Source organism: Solanum lycopersicum, chromosome 7 (assembly GCF_036512215.1).
Source record: "Solanum lycopersicum chromosome 7, SLM_r2.1".
Lineage (NCBI taxonomy): Eukaryota > Viridiplantae > Streptophyta > Magnoliopsida > Solanales > Solanaceae > Solanum > Solanum lycopersicum.
The window spans coordinates 5,228,876-5,253,039 of record NC_090806.1 but is presented as its reverse complement, the minus strand read 5'-3'; the positions used below and the strand labels follow the sequence as shown (position 1 = coordinate 5,253,039).

The 24,164-nt window shown below is 29.7% G+C and overlaps 1 protein-coding gene across 1 annotated transcript; it reads right to left on the bottom strand.

Moving 5' to 3' along the window:
* Nucleotides 1–11,228: 11,228 nt before the first annotated feature.
* Nucleotides 11,229–23,096, bottom strand: LOC101256393 (nucleotide pyrophosphatase/phosphodiesterase-like). The gene is made up of 11 exons (XM_069286697.1): nucleotides 22,770–23,096; nucleotides 20,566–20,657; nucleotides 19,717–19,792; nucleotides 19,313–19,435; nucleotides 13,328–13,420; nucleotides 13,120–13,249; nucleotides 12,921–13,002; nucleotides 12,705–12,837; nucleotides 12,390–12,595; nucleotides 11,873–12,308; nucleotides 11,229–11,780 (listed from the first exon to the last, which is right to left on the bottom strand). Exons 1-11 carry the CDS (start codon nucleotides 23,001–23,003, stop codon nucleotides 11,475–11,477), a joined length of 1,911 nt encoding a protein of 636 aa, XP_069142798.1. The 5' UTR covers nucleotides 23,004–23,096; the 3' UTR covers nucleotides 11,229–11,474.
* Nucleotides 23,097–24,164: the final 1,068 nt, after the last annotated feature.

Here is a 24,164-nt window from a genome sequence, read left to right as displayed (position 1 = left end):
ATTTTTAGTATCCATAACGTGATTCCATTTAAACCTTGTTATAACATGTGTACTTTCCTTGTAATACAATTGTTTTTAACTTTTTTCCATATTTGTAAAAGTTGTATACTAACCATATCATCATAATTCATAACTATATTTTTAAAAGGTAAGTAATAACATTTCTATATCATATTTGTATATATTTATTTCACACGTCATACTCACTTGAAGTACTAAACTAGCTAGTAAGGTTAAAATTGAGTGGAATAATGTGGGCGCTCATCGTAAAACATAATGCATAACAATAAACTTTGAATTGATGCCTCCAAAATATAACATAGTTATTACTAAAAGAAAGATTAAATTATGATATTGATAATTCATTTTTTAAAGATAATTATATGAGAAAAATGAAATATGACCAACAATAAATAAAGCAAGAAGAAGAAGGGAGGTTTGAATTGAATTTACATTTCAAAATCATTGTAACCTATTTATTATTGGGTGAAAATCATTTATACCAACAAGTTTGATGATAAAAAGAATTAATAAAATTAATTGCATGAAAATAAAATTTTATTAAGGAGTATACATAGTTCAACAATAAATACATAACTTGGAAAAAGGTCATTTTTTATGTGAAAAAGAATATATCATTTTTCGCAATATAATACTTTGATTTTAATTCTCAAAAATATTGCTACTATATTAGCTTAGTTTAATTTAAAATTTAAAAACATAGAAAAAGTTCTGTAGTGATTTTACTAAAAACTTAGAAGTTGGAAACACAAGTTACTATACTATTAATGTCAAAACTATATACAAGGACATATTGAATATTTTTGAATATTAATTGTGTCCTGAAACAAAGATATCTCAAGTGTATGCATAGTTCAACAATAATAATATATACATTAGTAATCTTTACAAGCAATCATATTGAAAATTAAAGAGTCTCAATAATATTAGTGACCTAAAATAAAATTGTATTATAAAATATCACGTGTATACATTGCTCAACAATAATAACATGGGCATAATACATTATTAATGACCATTAATATTTAAACTTGTATAAAATTGTATAAATAAACACATTCATCCTACATGACATACTACCTGACAATTTTGTGTCATATGTGGCGTCCTACTTATATTATGTCACGTAAAAAATGATAATTATATAAGAAATGAAATATGACCAACAATAAATAAAGCAAGAAGAAGAAGGGGGACTTGAATTGAGTTTACATTTCCAAAATCATTATAGCCTATTTATTATTGGGAGAAAATCATTTATACCAACGAGTTTGATAAAATTTGTATTAATAAAATTAGTTGTATAAAATAAAATTTTAGTGAGAGAGTATATATAGTTCAACAATAAATATATAACTTTAGAAAAAGGTCTTCTTTTTTTAAAAAAAAGTGGGAAAATGTTAGTCATTTGTTGCAATATAATACCTTGATTTAATTCTCAAAAATATTACTACTATATTAGCTTAGTTTAATTTAAAATTTAAAAACATAGAAAAAGTTCTATAGTAATTTTACTAAAAACTTAAAGTTACAAGGACAAGTTACTATAGTACTAATGTCGAAACTATATACAAAAAAATAATAAATATTTTTGAATATTAAAATATAAATAGTGATCTCACAAGCAAATTTGATCATATTGATTATTGAAGATTAAATAGTCTCAATAAAACTAGTGACCTAAAATAAAATTCTAATTCAAGACTTCAAGTATATACATAGTTCAACAATAATATTATGGGCATAATATATAAACATACCGTTAACATGGCGTCAGTTGACAATTATAACCTTTAATTTTGGGTATGCACAAGTAGACACTTAAACTTGTATTAAATTGAACGAATAGACACATTTTTTCTACATAACACCCTACCTGACAATATTTTCTATCATATGTGGCGTCTGACTTGTATTATGTCATGTAGAAAATGTGTATCTACTTATTCAATTTTATATAACTTTAAATATCTACTTATATACACTCAAAGTTGGAGAGCTGTTAATAATATGTCTATGGTAATATCATAAAGGATTTGATAATAGATAGTTTCAATAAAATTGGTGGCCTAAATGTTAATAAAACTAATAGAATGTATGCGTCCACTATCAGTCAATGGACCAGGTCCCTTGATACAACAAGAATAGTGCAGAAGAGTAAATAATAAGGAAACAAGCAATTTACGTGAAAACCTCCTTGCTCAAGAGAATAAAATCACGATCTGTCACACAAGATTTTCAATTGTTTTCACTAATGTCTTCAAGCAAAAGTGAAACACAATTACAAACAGAGTGAGAAGAAGTTACTAATCTCACAACTAAGCAATAACTCTATTACTTAACGAGGGAGTAATATTTATGAAGAAGAGTCGCAACTTTTTTGAGGTCATGTCATTGGCCAAGGTTTCTACCTCAGTTCGAGATTGTGCACCAACCAATTGTATTTTTTACAGTCTGGCAGTTGTGTGTAAATTTACACAAGGATCAGGTCCCAGGTTAATCAAATTATCAAAACTACAAATAACAAATATACCTCAAGTATGTACATAGTTCAACAATATATTAGTGTTATTTCACAAACGGGTTTGATCATCGAAGAGTCTCAATAAGGTTACTGGCCTAAAACAAAATTATTATAATAAGAGACCTCAAGTATATACATAGTTATTGTTTTTAATCATGGCTAGTTATTTCATTCAAAAACTTTGATAAACTTCAATACACCAAAAATATTGTTATAACAAGTGTTCTTGACACACATCAATAAATCGCAAGAAAATTATTAATATATAAAAAATATACTTGAAAAGATTATGAAAATTTACGAATTCAAAAGAGAAAAAATGATGTTTCGTTGAAAAAAGAGAGTTTGTAGTTGTGAGAGAGAAAAAAGGAACACAAAGAGCAAGATATATGATGGTATATTATTCTATAACTTATTAAATAAGTCTGAATGTTGATAAGAATCTTCTACACATTTGATTTGTTCATAAGAGACTTTTTTTAAAAAAAAAAAAAAACAAGTGGATTTAGTAGGTCGGTAAACCTGAATAATTTAAATTCAAACCTAAAAATTAAATGCATCTAATGAGCATTATTAATATTCATACCTCCATTAATCCATTAAATGCGAATAAATAAGACTTGCATTTCCATAATAAATAAGGAATAAAATAATCATTGTTTAAAAAATTTAAAATTTATCGCTACTCCATAATAGCATAAGAGAAAGACATTGTTAAATGACGTAATTTCCATTAGATGATAAATAAGAAAAAAAAAGAAGGTTTTTTAATTATTTATACTTATGATTTAATAAAGGAAAAACACTGTTTCAAATTTATTTTAAAAAAATTTATAATACGTGTTTATTTTGGTATAGAGCTTCTAATCCTTATTATTGATTGTAATTGTGTTTCACACTCTTATATACATCTTACTTTCGTGCAACAAATCTATCCTTTTAAGTTTTAATATTCAATTGGAAAATGTATAAGTACCTCCCAATCTATGCTCGAAATTTCAGAGACATATTTATTGATATTAAGGTTCTATTACCTTCTGAACTTATTTCGTAAATAATTTTCTATCTCTTTTCGGCCTACGTGGCACTATCTTTTGGGTCCAGCACGTGTTGACTTTTTTTTTTAAGTAAGTGTCACGTAGATCGAAAAAGGGTAGAAAATTATTTATTAAATAAATTCAGGGGTAATATGACTTTAGTATAATATTAGTGTGTTTCTAAAATTTCGGATATAAATTAAACATACTTATGTATTACAACTTTGTATTGAATCATCATACGAAGAAGCTTCAATGGGTTTGTATTCGATGTAGCTATTAGTTTTATCTTATTTTCACAAGTCTCACTTGCCATGTACGTACAATGTTTTTAAATAGTAGAATTATTTTTCATTTTAATGCTTGTATGTATCTATTTAATTAAGGACTATAGCTTAGAATATCTATTATTCTATACAATTTTAACTTCCAATTTGTTTTTTACTGCTTTATTTTCTTGTAATGTTGTACATAATCATGGGTGCCACAATGGTTTAGTGTTGACACAAGCACGAAAAGTGAAGTATTTTTACTTTAAAAAATATTAGACTGGTCTATCACAAAAAAGAAAAATAATAATTTTAATATATATATATATATATATATATATATATATTCCTTTTTTCCAAAAACTAGTCATGGAACTTTTCCACTTGTTTTACAAAGTCAGACACACATTTGGTAAGTTTACAGCAGACCTTTGTGATTGATCATGATTTTTTATCGTATTATTTTTGAGTTTAATTTCGAAAATCATGTTTAATCATAAAATTCTGAAAAATTATGTTTTTACTATTTTCATTTGTTTTAAAAAACACTCACAAAGTTTGAAAACACTTTTATATAATTTCATAATAAAATACGACTTCAAACATTATTTTTTACATTTAAAAAAAGTTACTTTTTTTTTATTTTTTACGATGATACATGGTCAAACACCTATTATAGTGTGTATTTTTCTGTTCATTTTTTCTTTGATCAATTACTTCATCTACTTCAAATGAACGGTAGATATTTCACTCACAAAATTAATGTTGATGCTAAAAATTCAAAACATTTTTCTTGTACCAAAGTTGTTAAATCACATAAAAAAGATGCATCCAAGTACAATTATTATATATCTATAAAAAGAAACACTCCATATGACCCAATACACCACATTTCCTTCTATTTTTTTTATTAACTTTTGTTTAGTTTTCAAAGGCTAAAAAAAAAAAAAAAAAGTTCAATAGCTCAGTTGTAATTTTCCAAAATGTTTCTTGTAGCATAATTATTACTACAACCTTATATAATCATAGCCAAACATTAGACCCAAAAAGAGATAGTCTAATTATCAATATAATTTACTATATTTCAGTAAAATTATTTTTCTATCTTTCAAAACTCACGATTAATCAAAGGTTGTGGGAAAAGAATGAATCAAAGATGTCTCCTGATTTTTAAGATATGTAAATTTCATGTCTCGAAAAGGAGATGTAAGGATACTTAATTATTTATCTTATTTCAGATTCATTCTTTTCATAACAAGATTTAAACGTGAGTTTTGGGTGGTAGAAAGGTGATTTAACTTATTCATAGTGAATTATTTTGATAAATTATACTATTTCTTTTTGTCTGATGATTGGTTATGGTTATATAAGGTTGTAATAATAACAATGCTCCAAGGAACAATATCAAAGTGAATAATTTTTGTGACCAAATGAATCCTAAGAAAAATGACTAGACACATTGAATTTAATTAGCCAAGATACTTACTTTTATTATATTAGAATTCCGTAAATATTTTCACTTAATTCATTATATTTCATAGGTTAGAAGAGCTATACAGAGTCAAGATAATTTAAGCTCAACAAAATGATATAGTTTAACGCAATTCGATTAATGATGCAAATTTTCATTCATTAAGTTTATAATTAAAGAACTATTTTAGACCTACTGTCATAATTCATGAACCATTTATAGCAACATTTTTTCTATATTTCACTCATAAAATTAATGTACTATAAAAACTCAATACTTTTTAAACGTATCTAATTTGTTAAAAAAGAGTTGGGAACCAAAATAAGCCACAAAAATATAAAAGTAACTAAAATAAGCCACTATTTTAGTAAGTAACTAAAATAAGCTTAGTGGAAGAAAAAGTTCCACTATATCCAATTTTCTAAACGTTTTCCGTTGATGTCATAACGTTTATTTTTAATATATAACGGAACTTTTTCTTTCACTTTATAAAGTGGAACTTTTTATTCCACTTTATAAAGTGGAAGAAAATCTTCCAATTTATGAAAAATTACCTTTTCATTTTCACCTTCACCTTCTCTCATTTTTCTTTTCATGGCTTCCAAAAAAAAAATCACTTTGAAGATGGTCATCTGCATCAAAAATTCACTTAAAAAAATAAGTGTTAGACATAGCGATAATCATCTGCGTCAAAAGTAGGCGAGACATGAAAATTTGAGGATGTCCCAACATTTTCCGTCATTTCAAAGTGTGAGGACTAACCAAAATAATTATTTAGTCCATAACTTGAAGCAATATCCCTATCTTGCTGAGGTAAACCGCTACAAAATATATAATAATAAGAATAATAAATAATATAAATTAATAAATAATTGACAAAATCAACAAACAATAATTGAATATAATAATTGAGCATTACCGATCACTATCATTGATAGTTTTGTTTAAATCAAAATCATATCGGCCGGTAAGAGTATTTTGATAATGAGCCATTTTAGGAAAATCAGTAGATTGAGTTATCGGAAATTCATCAATGCTATTATGATTTTCTAATTAGGGATGAACATCGACTGATAAAGGAGAACGTTGTTGACTAATCTTAGGCTCCTTCCTAACATAGATTCCAAGTATTGTTGACTTGATTTGATCTATATAGTAACTAGTGAACTTAGCCGCGCTTTGCACGGTGATAATTTTTGAAATAGTTATCACTTATTAAAATTTAAATTTTAATCTAATTGATAGTTACCATTTGCTTTTCATTAAATTGTATCATTTGAAAGTGTAATATAATTTGAAGAAAGATTGATCCCTTATATTACCTTATGCCATCGAATGGGATAAAAATATATTTACTCTACTTGAGCATGTGAAAGTAAACAATAATACTTGATTTTTTTCACAGCATCTCTTTAATGAGTTTTGCTGTATAATTTTTATTTTCCTTTTTTCTATATTTTAAAATTGTTTTTTTCTCTTTTCTTTGTTGAATTTTTTTTTATCGTCGCCCTTTTACCATTTTGATCATGAAACATTATTTTCTTGAGAGTTAAATTCTGAAACAATTATTCTTTGTAATATTCACAATTTTTACACTAAACAACGCATTAATCCTTGTCTTTTCTTTACCTTCATTTTTCACATCCTTCTTTTTACTGTTACTTCTCGGCTCATATTCAAAATAAATAAGTATTTCCACAAAATAATATATTTTATTGATTATAACATCACAAATTAATAATGGCAATTTTGTGGGTGTTTGTTTATGTATTATTTTGTCCATGAGTATTACTGTACCTTATCCTTTATATAATTATTTTTTTTAAAAAAAAGAATGTTATAAGACAAATGATTGTAGCTTAAAAAGAGAAAAATGTTAATAGCTGAAATTAATTTATACTTCACTAAGAAAGTGAATATTTGCTAACACTTAATTAGTAGCATCTGAAGAAAAGTTTGTAAAAGATATCGTAATTAATAATATATGACGGATAATTAACTAAAATTTGAATGATTTTTAGTAGTGTCTTTTTCTTCTTTGCATGTGTTGTAAAATCAAACTTTGTCATCTCTAATTTTTTAACCTCTCAAGAAATGTTTTGAATCCTTTTACATGTGGTAGTTGTCAATACTTCAACAATTTTAAAGTTTTTGATAATCAATAAAGAACCTTCAATCAACTTGATCTGAACCTGCTAACCTAATTTCTTTTGACGATATGATTCATTGAATTATAATCATAAGTAATTTAAGAATTTAAATTTTTTAAAAAAGAATATTGTGTAGAAAAGACTAATATTCATGGAACAAGATTTTTTTTCGTCAACAAAAAATTTATTCAAATTGATTAGTTCGTCATGTTCTTGAAAGTAATCACATTCCACATTTTGTAAATCCTAACCATTTATCATCAAATTGTCTCTATATGAAATCTAACTTGAAAAAAATATGGCATGCTAACAATCCAACTGAAAGCAAGATATATAGATTAAGAAAACTACATTAGGATATGATACAGATCTGATCTATGTGTAGCACAAAGTAATAGACAAAGAAAAGACAAAAAAACTAATTAAAAATGTATTTACTCATATATTAATATACACATCCATAGCCATTATAAGTCCTTTTATTTAATAGATTATATATTTAAAATTGGGAAAAAAATGAAAAGTAAAAATAAAGATAAATTATAATGGCAGTCTTACAAGAAAGTATGAGATCAATTCGTCTATGTTCCACTTTATTTTATATATATAGAGTTCAACAGATCTACACAATTAGTATTATAAAAATATGTAATAAGATATTGTTTAGTCAATAAGAATTATACCCAGATCAATCAAATCACAACTTTTCTTGAAATATATTGCATTTTCACGTTCTTCGAATTTTATTCCTTATCATCAAATCATCCATATCAGTAATGATCAACACTGGAAAAGAAGAAGAATATGTCAGATTAACAATCTAATTAGGAGCAAATGAGTAAGCAACCTACAACATAAAAAGAAAAAAAATTACTTATCATCAAACCATCTATATTACATCAATACCATAAAAAAAAGAATATGCTAGATTAACAATCTAATTAAAAGCAAAATAGAGTAAGCAAGTTACAACATAAAAAGAAAAAAGAAATCCCAATCTATATAAGATATTTTTTAGTCAATAAAAATTATACCCAATTTAATCAATTCGCAACTTTTCTTGAAATATATTACACTTCACGTTCTTCAAATTTTATTTCGTATCATCAAATCATCCATATGAGTAATGATCAACACTGAAAAAGAAGAATAATGTGTCAGATTAACAATCTACTTATGAGCAAAATGAGTAAGCAAGCTACAACATAAAAAGGAAAAAAATCCTTATCATCAAACCATCTATATTAGATCAATACCGTAAAAAAAAAGAATATGCTAGATTAACAATCTAATTAAAAGCAAAATAGAGTAAGCAAGTTACAACATAAAAAGAAAAAAGAAATCCCAATATATATATAACACTAATACATAGAGTATGGAAAGACACAAAATTAATTAACATAAAATAACTCAAAAATTAATACATATTAAAAGCAATTATATGTACAAATTAAAAATAAGTAACTGTTGTTTGAAAAACTGAAAGGGTAGATACATTCCTTTTAAGGAACGTTACTATTAATTTAATTCTAAACTTTATGATCAAATTAACATTCATTATTTGGTTAAATGCTCATAATGAGGGAAGAATATATTTTCTTTTAACAGATATTTTAATAGAAAAAAGATGAAAAAAATTAAAAATTATGGAAAAATAGATATATAGTAATACTGGCCATTGAGGCATGCCACATCAGCAGATTGATATTCAGATTTATATATATATATAGATTTGGAACCCTTAAAAAGTCGGTCAACGATTCGTCATTATATATAATTCACTCTCCAAAATTTACTTGTCCATGTGATAAAAATGAAGTAGGGTATTTTTCGGCTATAATCAAATTATAATTGTACTGTTTATACCCATTCATTTATAAATTGATGAGATAAATTTATGATATCGGACATTTATTGGATATTTAGCATTGTGTTTGTGAGGACAATTATAATAAATGATATTTCCGTCATGTATAATTTCGCCATCCCAATAAATTGAAACTTTAACTTTAGGTGTAGAAGATATTTTTTTTAGATTGAAATGAACAAATATAGAAGACTTTATGTTGTAGGTGCTATCGACTATGTATAAACGTCCTTAAATAGATTTTTCAAAATAAAATAATAAAAATACATAATGAAATATTTTTTCCATTTTAATGACATATCAAATCAATATAATTTATATGACAACACTGAAAAAGCTTATTCAAGACGTGAAAAATATTTTTCTTGCAAAGTGTAATAAAAAGTTCCACTTTATAAAGTGGAATAAAAAGTTTCACTTTATAAAATGGAATAAAAAGTTTCACTTTATAAAGTGGAAGAAAAAACTCCACTTTATAAAGTGTAAGAAAAAGTTCTGTTATATATTAAAAATAAACATTATGAAACTAACGGAAAACGTTTAAATTATTGGATATAGTGGAACTTTTTCTTCCACTAAGCTTATTTTAGTTACTTACTAAAATAGTGGCTTATTTTGGTTACTTTTATATTTTTGTGGCTTATTTTGATTTCCAACTCGTTAAAAAAAAACAAAACATCCAATTAGACCAGTACAATTATTTCACATGACCCAATACACCCTATTTCCTTTTATTTGTCTCTACTTTTCAAAAAGCAAGAAAAAAAGTTCAATAGCTCACATGTCAATTTTTCAAAAGGCGTAATACAATTGAATCCTAAATTTGACTTTAAATTTTAACTTTGACCTCCAATCTTCATAATGTACAACCAGACCTTTAACTATCTAACTTTTAAATAAATAAATGCATGAGTCCTACATGGCAAAATACACGTAATACACCATGTAGGACAAAAATGACATGTAGGACATGTGTGTCTATTTGTTCAACTTTATACAAGTTTAAGTGTTTACTTGTGCACACCCAAAGTTGAAAGACATAAATGTAATTCGAAACAAATTAAAAAGCATATTTATGTATTATGCTTTTTCAAAATGTTCCTTGTTGAATCATTATTACAATTAAACGAAAATCATATGCTTCAAATATATTTTTTTTATCACAATTTTTTAGGGAGGATTTGGATGGTAAAAAAGCGATTTTACTTGTTCATAGTGAAATATTTTTATAACTAGATTCTTTTTTTTTTTGTTCTCATGATTGGGTGTGGTTACAATAATAATGTCACAAGGAACAATATTAATGTTCATGCTTCTTTATCATCTTATATTTTTTTCCCTTTCTCTTGAACTATAGAGAATAAGAAAGCAATAGGATATATATAACAAAGATATGCTTTGTAATTTAAGTTTAACAAGTACTTAACATCTTTAATTTAATTTATTCACCTTTGATAGTTCAAAATTTTGAAATTTAAAAATTATGGCACTACATGCAATCAAAATTTTACCATTTAAATAATAATTAGATAGGAGCCATTGCACATATGTAGATTGTTCTATATAAGAACTATTTTTTTTTTTTTTACAACAATATACCTAATATAATTTTATAAATATGGTTTGAAAAAGATGATCTGTATGCTGACCTTATCTCTACCTTCACATGTTCTTTTCTGATAAATCTATGACTAATGCAATATTACATATAGAGTAGGTAACAATGTATAACATACCCAATATGAAGAAAATTTTGTGTAAGCATTCTTGCTTCTACTCGTAAAGGTGAAGAGGATTTTTCTGATATAGTCAATCGACTCAACTAGAGCAATAAGACATAATAGTTTGCAAAGTTTCTTCACTTGTGGACAAGATAAATCCACAACTAGTTCACAAAATATGCCCCTTTGCTTCATTTTATTAAGAAAAAGTGCCAGTTTACATCCACTTACAAGGAGGCAATATGAAAGCCAAAAGAAGCATAATAAGAGAGCAAAAGAGACAAGATCTAAATACTACTAGTTCTAGAACAAACTAAATGGATTCACTCAACGCGAATCTAGATAAGTCGGGCCAGCAGGCTTCAAGGTACCGGTTGGTTAAATCGGCACATACACTTCAAGACATATTTGAGTTTAACTAGCCAAAGTAGTTGGTTCACAACCATCATGGACACATGCTAAGACATCCTTATAGTCTCTTGAGATTGTAAAAGAATCATACACTTTACCATCTTTGCTCTTCTTGTACTCAAACAAAAGGTTAGATTGGTCAAATGCTGTGAGTTTCACAAATCCATAGTCATAATCTTTGAACAAACTCCATGTCGTGTTAATGGTAGTGAATCTATTCAAATGAGCTCCTCCTCCACCAACAACAACATGAATCGTTCCGTTCACTACGCCAGAGTAGTGTGATGTCTCTTTGTTCACACATTGATTCTGTCCATACAACAATTTTTGACATACAACAAAATGAATGGTCTTTCAATACATCTAAGTGAAATAAGTATAAAATGTGTATATATATATACCTGGTAAATGGGGCAAACTCTTTCATAGTTATGAACGTGCCCGAAGAATGCCATATCAACCTTATACTTTTGCCAGAGTTTTTGCAAATGCTCCCTTCCCATGGGCTCTTCAAATGAACCTTCATTAGCATACCATTCATTGGATGAGTAACCAAGAACACGATGAGCAGCGAAAATCAACCAAGGTTGTTTATGTCTATTGGCTGACGCAAAGCATTGCTCGATGAACTTGTACTGTTCAGAGCCCTCTCTCCAATCATGCTCAGTGTCTCCTATACAGAAGTGGAACATCCCATAATCAGCTGCATACCAGAACTTAGCTCTGTTTTCCGCGGGAACATAGTATAATGTTTCAGCTGGTACACCACATTCTCCACCCGAGTCTAGACCGTTATATAATGATCCACTATTCTCCCAAGTTCTTTCATGATTACCACTGCAGAACAAATTTTGTTTGCTAAATGAGATTTCAAAATATTTAAAAGCAAACTATCCACAATCACAATGATGAACAGACCTTGCAATCATGAAAGGTACTCGTGATGCTATTGGCTCTACTTGCGCGGTAAATTGATCCCATTGTGAGAGATATCCGTTTGCATAGGGGAGATCTCCAATAAGGAAAACCGCGTCAATGTTATCAAGGTCTTTAACAAGGGTGTCAGTTGTCATAAGTGAACCTGGCTGATAATTAGCATATTCATTTGAACCATCGCGCTCTTGCTGAAACAACAAACATAGGAAAACTACATTCGTCAAAGCTTAGAAAGGAAGATATATGATTGATTTGATATATATTGTGTTAGAACAACTGATATTGTTACTATATTACCTTCCCCATATCTCCAAATATCACGATACGTTGCAATGACTCTTGCCCCGGAAAAGGAGGAGATTTAAAAGAATATTGCTTGCTCCAAACAATTGAACCACTATTTAACATGTGACCTAACTTGTATGTGTACCTGAAATTTCACAAAATAAGACCTCAAAATGGTGTATGACATGTCAACGATGAAATATCAACGAGCCATAAAAAATAACTTACTCCATGTTTGGCCACAAATCTTTGAGGAAACTTGTATGTATGAATCCAGGATCACGCCATCCCACACTTCTTGCAGGTGTTCCTACAAACACGCTCATAAGTCATAACATTATTCAACAAGTTTATCTCTCCTACTCTATCTTTAACTTAAATCAGAAAAAAAAAAACAGAGGAAAAAATCAATCTGTTGTCGTCATACCACACATGCTGTTCCGATGAAATGTGAGTGTCCCTGCAGGGGAGCGCTTTTGTTCTTGGCCCTTCCAACCCCATTCAACGAATGGAACAGCCTCGTCTATATTGTAACCACTCGTCCAAGTAACCGTCATCTAGGAGAAAAATATAAATAAGTTAACCTCATGATACGAACACGAATCTCTAATATGTTTAGCAAGTGAAAAACTTACAATATCCCATGACTTGCCAAGAGCAAGACGCGGATAAAGAGGCGCTTTTGGATTGGCAAATGCAACGAAATTTGAGATGCTGATCAACTTTGGCTGTAACAAACATGAATTTTATTAGTCCATATCCATCACACTAGAACAAAAAGAATTATAATGATCTTGTTATGGATCAGCTCCAGCCCCATAACGATACGAACAAGTATATCACATAGATAGGTTTCGGGACAAGTAGGCCCAATACAAGCAACAAGGTCAGGCCTTCACAAAGAATAATTTGGATCCATACTGAGGGTATTGTTAAATAGAAGATGGCATCACTATGAGAGGGCATTGAATGAGTTATCGTGCAAAGACATTTCTGTATTCTCATCCCGATTCTAAAGTCTAAGCTTCTTATCTCTATCATTACTTACTTATTTCTACATTTTCATTGTAATTCGACAGTTTGATTATTGCAATTACAATCTTAGAGTTGTAATAGTGTTCCACCGCTTATATTAATATATATACTGAAGATTTTGTGAGGTCCATCCCCATGTACCAAACTTTGAATAACTTTGTGCCAATTTCAAAGTTTGGTAGAGTTGGTAATCTATAAAGAAGAAAAACTTGTTTTGTGCCAATTTCAAAGTTTGGTAGAGTAGGTAAGCTATGAAGAAGAAAAAAATGTTTTTCTTCTATAGCACATTTGGAGGGTAGTGTATTTGTTCTCTATAAAAGGGAGGAGAATTCTTCATTCTAAGTACACCAAAAAGAATTACAAATGAGAGAAAATAAGAGTGAGGCATCACAGAGGAAAATAATCTGTGAGGAAAAATAGAGAGTGTGAGCTATATTGTAGTGAGGTGAAAAAATCAAAAGAGTGTTATTTCTTTTGAATGTGTAGTGGTCTTTGGAGTTTTACTCAGACATACAAGTGTAAAATCCTTACTATAGTGATATTCGTTGCTCCTCTCGGGTCGTGGTTTTTCCCTTATTTAGAAGGGTTTCCACGTAAAATCTTGGTGTCATTATTTCTCTTTTATTCTCGTTGTTTAACCGCATTGTTGTGTTCCGCATTTGTTGCATTTATTACTGCAAATATTGTTTCTGTTACGGATTTATTCCCAACAATTGGTATCAGAGCACAGGTTCTGCTCATTTACAGAAATATTTTTTGCAGCTCATTGTACTATACTCAATAAAAAAAATGTCTGGAGTAAAGTACGAGGTAGCAAAATTCAACGGTGATAGCGGTTTCTCAATGTGGCAGAGAAGGATGAAAGACTTGCTCATCCAACAGGGTTTGCATAAGGCACTAGGCGGCAAATCCAAAAAGCCCGAATTCATGAAACTTGAGGATTGGGAAGAATTGGATGAAAAGGCTGCTAGTGCAATCAGATTGCACTTAACAGATGATGTAGTTAATAACATCGTCGATGAAGAGAGTGCATGTGGCATTTGGACAAAGTTAGAAAATCTATACATGTCCAAAACGCTGACAAATAAATTGTATCTAAAGAAACAGTTATATGCACTACATATGGATGAAGGTACAAATTTTTTGTCTCATTTAAATGTACTTAATGGACTAATCACGCAGCTAGCAAACCTCGGAGTAAAGATCGAGGATGAAGATAAAGCCATAGTGCTCCTAAACTCGTTGCCATCTTCCTACGATACTTTATCAACAACCATTTTACATGGTAAGGACTCTATTGAGTTGAAGGATGTCACATCAGCCCTTTTGCTTAATGAGAAGATGAGAAAAAGGCCTGAAAATCACGGACAGGCTCTCATCACGGAAAGTAGAGGCAGAAGTTACCAAAGAAGCTCAAGTAACTATGGTAGATCCGGAGCTCGTGGAAAGTCCAAAGTCCGATCAAAATCAAAGGCCAGAAATTGCTACAATTGCGATCAACCAGGACACTTCAAAAGAGATTGTCCAAATCTAAAAAGGGGCAAAGGGGAAAGCAGCGGCCAAAAGAATGATGACAACACAGCTGCCATGGTGCAAAATAATGACGATGTTGTTCTCCTCATAAATGAGGAAGAAGAATGCATGCACTTGGCAGGTATAGAGTCGGAATGGGTGGTCGACACAGCAGCATCTTATCATGCCACACCGGTAAGAGATCTTTTTTGCAAATATGTAGCCGGTGATTATGGCAATGTGAAAATGGGTAACACAAGTTACTCAAAGATTGCGGGGATCGGAGACATTTGCTTAAAAACAAATGTTGAATGCACATTACTGTTGAAAGATGTGCGCCACGTACCTGATTTGCGGATGAACTTGATCTCGGGAATTGCTTTGGACCAAGATGGATATGAGAACTACTTTGCAAATAAAAAATGGAGACTCACCAAAGGGGCATTGGTGATTGCAAAAGGAGTTGCTCGTGGCACGTTATACAGGACAAATGCAGAAATATGTCAAGGTGAATTAAATGCGGCTCACGAAGAAAATTCTGCAGATTTATGGCATAAAAGAATGGGTCATATGAGCGAGAAAGGATTGCAAATTCTTTCCAAAAAGTCACTCATCTCTTTTGCCAAAGGTACAACGATAAAATCTTGTAACTACTGTTTATTTGGTAAACAACATAGAGTCTCATTTAAGACATCATCTGAAAGAAAGTCGAATATACTTGATTTGGTATATTCTGATGTTTGTGGTCCAATGGAGATAGAATCGGTAGGAGGTAATAAATACTTTGTTACCTCTATTGATGACGCTTCTCGAAAATTGTGGGTTTATATCTTGAGAACCAAAGATCAGGTGTTTCAAGTATTTCAAAAGTTTCATGCTCTGATAGAAAGAGAGACAGGTCGAAAGCTAAAACGTCTCCGAACCGACAATGGAGGTGAGTACACTTCAAGAGAATTTGAAGAGTACTGTTCAAACCATGGAATCAGACATGAAAAGACAGTTCCTGGAACCCCACAACACAATGGTGTAGCTGAGAGAATGAATCGCACCATTGTTGAGAAGGTGAGAAGCATGCTCAGAATGGCTAAATTACCCAAGACATTCTGGGGTGAAGCAGTTCGGACAGCGTGTTATCTTATCAATCGTAGTCCATCAGTTCCGTTGGAGTTTGACATTCCGGAGAGAGTTTGGACCAACAAAGAGATGTCTTACTCGCACCTAAAGGTGTTCGGTTGCAAAGCTTTTGCACATGTACCGAAGGAGCAAAGAACCAAGCTAGATGATAAATCAGTTCCTTGCATATTCATCGGATATGGAGATGAAGAGTTCGGGTACAGACTATGGGATCTTGTGAAGAAGAAGGTCATCAGAAGTAGAGATGTAATCTTTCGAGAAAGTGAAGTTGGAACTGCTGATGATCTATCCGAGAAGGCCAAGAAAAAGAATGGTATAGTCCCTAATCTTGTTACCATTCCTTCTTCTTCTAACCATCCCATAAGTGCAGAAAGTATGATTGATGAAGTTGTTGAGCATGAAGAGCAACCTGATGAGATTGTTGAGCAGGGGGAACAACTTGGTGATAATACCGAGCAAATGGAGTACCCAGAAGAAGAACAATCTCAACCTCTGAGGAGATCAGAAAGACAAAGGGTAGAATCAACCAAATACCCTTCCTCAGAGTATGTCCTTATCAATGATGAAGGTGAGCCAGAAAGTCTTAAGGAGGTGTTGTCTCATCCAGAAAAGAGCCAATGGATGAAAGTCATGCACGAAGAGATGGGATCTCTACAGAAAAATGGCACATACCAGCTAGTTGAACTTCCAAAAGGAAAAAGACCACTCAAGTGCAAGTGGGTCTTTAAACTCAAGAAAGATGGAAATGGCAAGTTGGTGAGGTACAAAGCTCGATTGGTTGTAAAAGGCTTCGAAGAAAAGAAAGGACAAGACAAAGAGCTGATTGCAAAGTTGAAGAAAGATTTGTCCAAGTCATTTGACATGAAAGACTTGGGCCCAGCACAACAAATTCTAGGGATGAAGATTGTTCGAGAACGAACAAAAAGAAAGTTGTGGCTATCTCAAGAGAAGTACATTGAACGTGTACTAGAACGCTTCAACATGAAGAGTGCTAAACCTGTTAGCACGCCTCTTGCGAGTCATCTGAAGTTGAGCAAACAGATGTGTCCTACAACAAAAGAGGAGAAAGAGGGAATGACTAAAATTCCTTATTCTTCAGCAGTGGGGAGTTTGATGTATGCGATGGTGTGTACAAGACCTGATATTGCTCATGCAGTTGGTGTTGTTAGCAGATTCCTTGAAAATCCTGGAAAAGAACACTGGGAGGCAGTTAAGTGGATACTCAGGTACCTAAGAGGTACCACAAGAGATTGCTTGTGTTTTAAAGAATCTGATTCAATCTTGAAAGGCTATACTGATGCTGATATGGCAGGTGACCTCGATAATAGAAAATCCACTACTGGATATTTGTTTACATTTTCAGGGGGAGCTATATCATGGCAGTCAAAGTTGCAGAAGTGTGTCGCACTCTCTACAACTGAGGCAGAATATATTGCAGCTACTGAAGCTGGCAAAGAGATGGTATGGCTGAAACGATTTCTTCAAGAACTTGGATTGCATCAGAAGGAGTATGTCGTCTATTGTGACAGTCAGAGTGCAATAGACTTGAGCAAGAACACCATGTATCATGCAAGGACGAAGCATATCGACGTGAGATATCACTGGATTCGTGAAAAGATAGAGGACGGATCTATGCAGGTCATGAAGATCCCTACTACTGAAAACCCTTCAGATATGCTGACCAAGGTGGTATCAAGGGACAAGTTTGAGCTATGCAAAGAACTTGTCGGCATGTACTCAAGCTAGAAACCTGGAGCTACCTCCTTCAGGTGCATGGGTCTGGAGGGGGAGATTGTGAGGTCCATCCCCATGTACCAAACTTTGAATAACTTTGTGCCAATTTCAAAGTTTGGTAGAGTTGGTAATCTGTAAAGAAGAAAAACTTGTTTTGTGCCAATTTCAAAGTTTGGTAGAGTAGGTAAGCTATGAAGAAGAAAAAAATGTTTTTCTTCTATAGCACATTTGGAGGGTAGTGTATTTGTTCTCTATAAAAGGGAGGAGAATTCTTCATTCTAAGTACACCAAAAAGAATTACAAAGGAGAGAAAATAAGAGTGAGGCATCATAGAGGAAAATAATCTGTGAGGAAAAATAGAGAGTGTGAGCTATATTGTAGTGAGGTGAAAAAATCAAAAGAGTGTTATTTCTTTTGAATGTGTAGTGGTCTTTGGAGTTTTACTCAGACATACAAGTGTAAAATCCTTACTATAGTGATATTCGTTGCTCCTCTCGGGTCGTGGTTTTTCCCTTATTTAGAAGGGTTTCCACGTAAAATCTTGGTGTCATTATTTCTCTTTTATTCTCGTTGTTTAACCGCATTGTTGTGTTCCGCATTTGTTGCATTTATTACTGCAAATATTATTTCTGTTACGGATTTATTCCCAACAGATTTCAGTTTGCTACATATCACTAGAATGAAGTAAACACACATATTATAGCATACAAGCCAAAGTACTTAAACCCTATATTGCTCAGACTTTCGAAATGCAGAAGGGTTTGTGTTAGATCTTTCAAAAATAGTACTACATTTTTAGAAAATCTGACACAAGTACAACAACATGTCAAGAGTCGAGTGTAATTCCACAAGTGTAGTCTAGAGAGGATACAGTGTATGCAGACCTTACTTGTCTCGTAGAGATACACGTGTTATTTTTTATACACCCTAAGACATTTGAAATGCAGAAGGGTTCGTGTCTGATCCTCCAAAAAACAGTACATTTTTTGAGAATCAGACGCAAGTACAAAATATGTCCAGTGTAATTCCACAAGTGCAGTGTAGAGAGGATAAAATATATGCAAACCTTACGCTTACCTCATAGAGATAAACAAGTTATTTCTGATACACTCTTAGACTTGAAAGAAAAAACGAAATAATGAAAACAAACAGAATAATATAATAATCAAAGTAAAAAAAAAACATTCAACTACCAACTAACTTACGTTTGACACACCGCCCGAGAAGAAGGCAAAGGAAAAATCCCCACGCTGATTAATTAGACGAAATTTCAATGAAGTCCTCCCAGTCTTTGTGTAGTTGGCATTTTGGTAATTTGCATATTTGAACTGTAACACCAAAAATAATAAAATTAAAATCAAATATATCAACATAAATTTAAATTCAAATTGTTGCCATATTTAGAATGTAGTTAATTTTGTCGTTTGAGATGAAATAAACAACAAATTGTTGAAGTACATGTTTTCAAATTTCAACCACCAAAATGATTAGATAATGTAAAAATAATTTTAAAATAACACTTTTTTTTTTACTTAAATTCAATAAATATTATCATGTAAATTTAAACGAATACGAAAAAATAACACGTATGAAATGAATTTAGAGATACCTTTAAGGGGGCAGTACAAAAAAATGGAGCTCCATATTTTTTTTCATCTTTGGAAACTGGGACACAAATGGATTCACTGCAATTAAAACATTTATTTGTAAATTAGATTAACAAAAAAAAAAATTGGTGCAATTACATAATTAAATTTAAAATTTTTCAGAGTCAAATATTGAATTTTTATATGAAGTAGAAGTTATTCTTTTTGGTCTTCTTTATGTCAACAAAAAAACAAAAATGCAGTTACTATAAGAATATTTATTTGTCCTTTAAATTTTTGAATAAATCTTACCATTGGAAAATAGTAAAAAGATATCAAATATTTTCCTATGACAAATATTAGGATATATTTATTTTTTATTAGAACAACATGAAAATAAGAACAGGAAAAGTAACATTTTTTATATGTAATTTTCATATTTCTTTATTTGATTACATTTATGGATATCTACTAAAGATATTATACAACTCATAACGCAGTTAATGTCCTATCAAAATATCTATTAAATTTTATGCCTTTAAATATATTACATGAAAATTTAAAATAATATTATTAATATATATATATATATGTATTTTTTTAAACGAACTTAAAAAGATTGATATATTTCTTTAAATATAGCCATATTTAAAATAATAAAGCTATACGTAAAGAATATGAATTTAAAAATAAAAACGGGGAACATTCTTAAACTAAATTATTGAACAGTAAAAGCCATTTTTAAATTAAATTATAAATAAATGATATTTTTATTTTTTTTCACATAGTGTGAAAGTATTTTTGATTTTTTTCCTTTTTAAAATAATAATAATAATAATATAGAATTTTTATAAGGGATAAAGAATATTTACTTGAACTTTGCAGGAGAAAAAACTCCAACCCAATCATCATCTGTGGGATTTGCATTTCTTAGGTTTATTGTAACCCATTCAAAATCTTCACCCTATAATATCATCATACAAATATCACATATTATAAATCCAATTTTTTTATCAAAAGGAAGAAAGAATAATTTTTTCTTTGGATAAATACTTATACACATTAAATAATTATGTTAAAAAATAATTAAAAAAATTATTATAATTAAGTGCAATAATAAAGTAAGCATACACATCACAGTCATATACTCCCTCCCGTCTTATTTTATATGACATTTTTCGCATTTCGAGATTTAAATAAATCTATCTTGACCGTAAATTCTTCATAAATTCTTTTAACATTTTGAATTATTAATTAGTATGACTTATTTACGTAGTTTACAAATATATAAAATTCTTCAAAAAAATAAAAATTTTCATGTGTAAATGTCTAATCAAAGTTAAACTGTTTGACTCAAATAACAAAAAGTGTCACATAAAATAGGACAGAGAGAGTAATAATTATGTGCATTTAATAATTATAAGAGTTTGTGGCATAAGAGTTTGAAATATATAATAACATTTCTATAGATTAATAAATCTTTGAATTTGAAATTGAACTTACAAAAATATATAATGTATTTATTGATTTGTTATATTATATACCTACTTTTTGCTTCTTGTTTTGGTAGGTGAGAGGAAAATTAAAAAAAAAAAGCAGATAAATTTTACTTTTTTTATATTTCTTTGTTAAAAGAAAATAGCGGATCGTTATTTATTCGTTACTTTTAATATTTTTCTCTATCTCAATTTACATATTAAATAATTAAATAATAATTGATTGGTTAAAGAGGTTTTTCTTTTGTCTTATTTTTTTAAGAAAAATAACACGCAGAGTGTGTTTGGTATGAACGAAAATATTTTTTCAAAAATGTTTTATAATTTTGTCATGTTTGGTTGGGACAAAAGTTTTGGAAAATACTTTCCAAATCAACTCATTTTTCTCAAAATTAAAGAAGATGACTTCCCTTCAAAAAGTTAAGAAAAATATTGTCCAAAACTCTCATCTTAATTCAAATTACATTTTTTTTTTGGAAAAAGCATCAATTTTAAAAAAATATTTTCAATTTCAAAATTTAATTTTTTCACCCAATCTCTGACCCCTCACCCACCATCGGCCAGCCCCCGCCCCCCAACCCCACCCTCTCCCGAAAAGATTAATTTTGCTTTTAAAAATATTTTTAGCTTTAACTTTTTATTTTTAAACTTCTACCCTCCTCCCTCCCCCTCCCCCCCCAACCTCCAAAAAAATTATTTTTGTTTTTTAAAAATACTATAAAGCTCAATTTTTTATTTTTTCACTACCCCTAGCCCCTCCTGCCTGCCCCCTCCCCCACTCCATCCCCACCCTCACCCCCCCCCCCCACCAACACCCCAAATAAAAAAAATTAAAAAATATTTTCAATTTCATAAATATTTTCTACTATAGTAAAAATAAAAGATGTCTCTAAAAAAACATTTTTCATTCATAAATCAAACACTAAAAATTATTTTCGAAAAATATTTTCTATTCACCTACCAAACATGAAAAAATAAATCTAAAATTTACTTATTTTCGAGGAAAAATATTTTCCTTCCTACCAAACACACCCGTAGTGTACATTTTTAGCAAAACGTTTTGTTATGATATACTATACTACTAGAATAATAAAAAGATGATACAAAATTTTGAAGGAGTTAACTATATTTTTTTTTTTGTGATAAAAGGTAGTTTCCATAGACACGTGGACGATATTTTGTCCTCAAATATATTTTGTAGCGGCAGATATTTTCTTTGTATGTTTAACCAAGTTTTTGGATAGAGGATTTAGAAGTGTTTTTTTAAAAAAAATGTTAAATTTTTAAAAAATTGTAGTGTTTTTGGTTAAACTTTTGGGAAAAGGGAGAGTAATAGAAGTTTTTTAACAAAATATTTTCAAAAAAAAAAATACGCTTGGAAGTATTCTTTAAAAAGCTTTGATCAAATAATAATAACTTTTCAAAAAGTGTTTTTAAATTTTTTTAGTGAAACACAAATTACTATAGAAATTACTTTTAAAATCTATAATCGAACGTTCGTTAAGCTCATATATCTAAATCTTGAACATTATTAACGAAGTTTTCGGCTTTGACACTAGAATAAGAGGAAAAATAATTACCTTAGAGCCAAGAATTTTAGGTCCTTGAACATGAATGGAGGCAAATTTAGTTAGTGCAAGAATAGTTTTGTGGATTTGAATTGCAGATAATGGTTGTTCCATTTGTTGCATATCACCATGTGTATGTTTTGGTTTCTCAAGAGTAATGTAATTTTGAGCTAAAATATGAACACTTTTATTCAAAGTGATCAACATAAAAACACTTAAAAGTAACAAATACAATTGGTTCCTCATTTTTATTCTCTTACTTAATTTGTTTGAGGATTTGGTGTGTGGAATGTTTACATTTTATAAGCATATACAATGAAGGGAGAGAGGGGCAGAGAGAGAATGGTTAAAGAGATTTTTACTATCAATATAATTTAATACTTTTTCCGTTTTACAAAAAATGATATAGTTTAATTTGACACGAAATTTAAGAGTATAAAGAAATTTTTGTATCTTGTGGTCATAATAAAAGTTAGGTAAATGTACAAAATTATCCTTTGATCTTGTAGCCTTAAACATGTCATGTGGAAAACTGAAATTAAAATGTTACCAAAAAAAAATCATTCTTTTTTAAACAGACTAAAAAGGAAAGAAGATCATTCTTTTTTAAACGGATGGAGTGATCGGTAGCTAATTTCAGAATTTGTAGTTTATCGATTTGATAATTTGAATTTTTTTAAGTTGTTGTATTTTATATTACTCTTTTGTCTCCGTTTATGTGCTAGTTTTCGAATTTTGAAATTTAAATAAGTCTATTTTTTATAGCGATTTTTTCATATACCTTTTAATTATTTTGTATTGTCAATTATTGTGACTTGTAGTACTTTTTACGTAGTTTACAAATATAAAAATATTATTCTCAAAAAAAATTAAGATTTCACACGTAAATTTCAAGTCAAACTTAAACGGTTTGACTCTCAAAAAATAAAAAATGTCACATAAATTGAACAAAGAGAGTAATAATTTATACGTTTATTTACTAAGATAGCAAGGACCCATTTGATAGGAGGTATTAATCAAAATAATCCATGAATTAAAATTTAGTCCAATAAAAATATTGTTTGGTTACTTTATTTAACCTAATACATGAATTAGTTATACCACATACAAGGTCTTATTTTATTCCTTTAAAATGGAGGGATAACTAATCCAAGGTATAACAATCATTTGGATAAGACCCCTAAATGACTAAATTATCTCCAAAAATATTTCCTTTTTATTAATTTAATGTTCCTTTTTACTCGTATGAAAATATTTATAAATATTCTTTAATTCTCCAAATTCGTTCCATATAATTTGATGATTTTCAAATTAATATTTTTTTCTCCATGTCTGATTTGTTACATTGAGTTGATTTTTCTGAATTTTTTTAAATGTAGCTCGTCGATTGATCACTTGAACAATTTT

Bases quoted from the DNA above. Each gene is read 5' to 3' on its own strand.
- LOC101256393 (XM_069286697.1), bottom strand. From the start codon at position 23,003: ATGAGGAACCAATTGTATTTGTTACTTTTAAGTGTTTTTATGTTGATC. The intron at 20,658-22,769 runs GTAATTATTTTT...ATGATATTATAG, and splicing joins CTAAAATTCTTGGCTCTAAG to GGTGAAGATTTTGAATGGGT. The intron at 11,781-11,872 runs GTATATATATAT...TTGTATGGACAG, and splicing joins GAGTTTGCCCCATTTACCAG to AATCAATGTGTGAACAAAGA.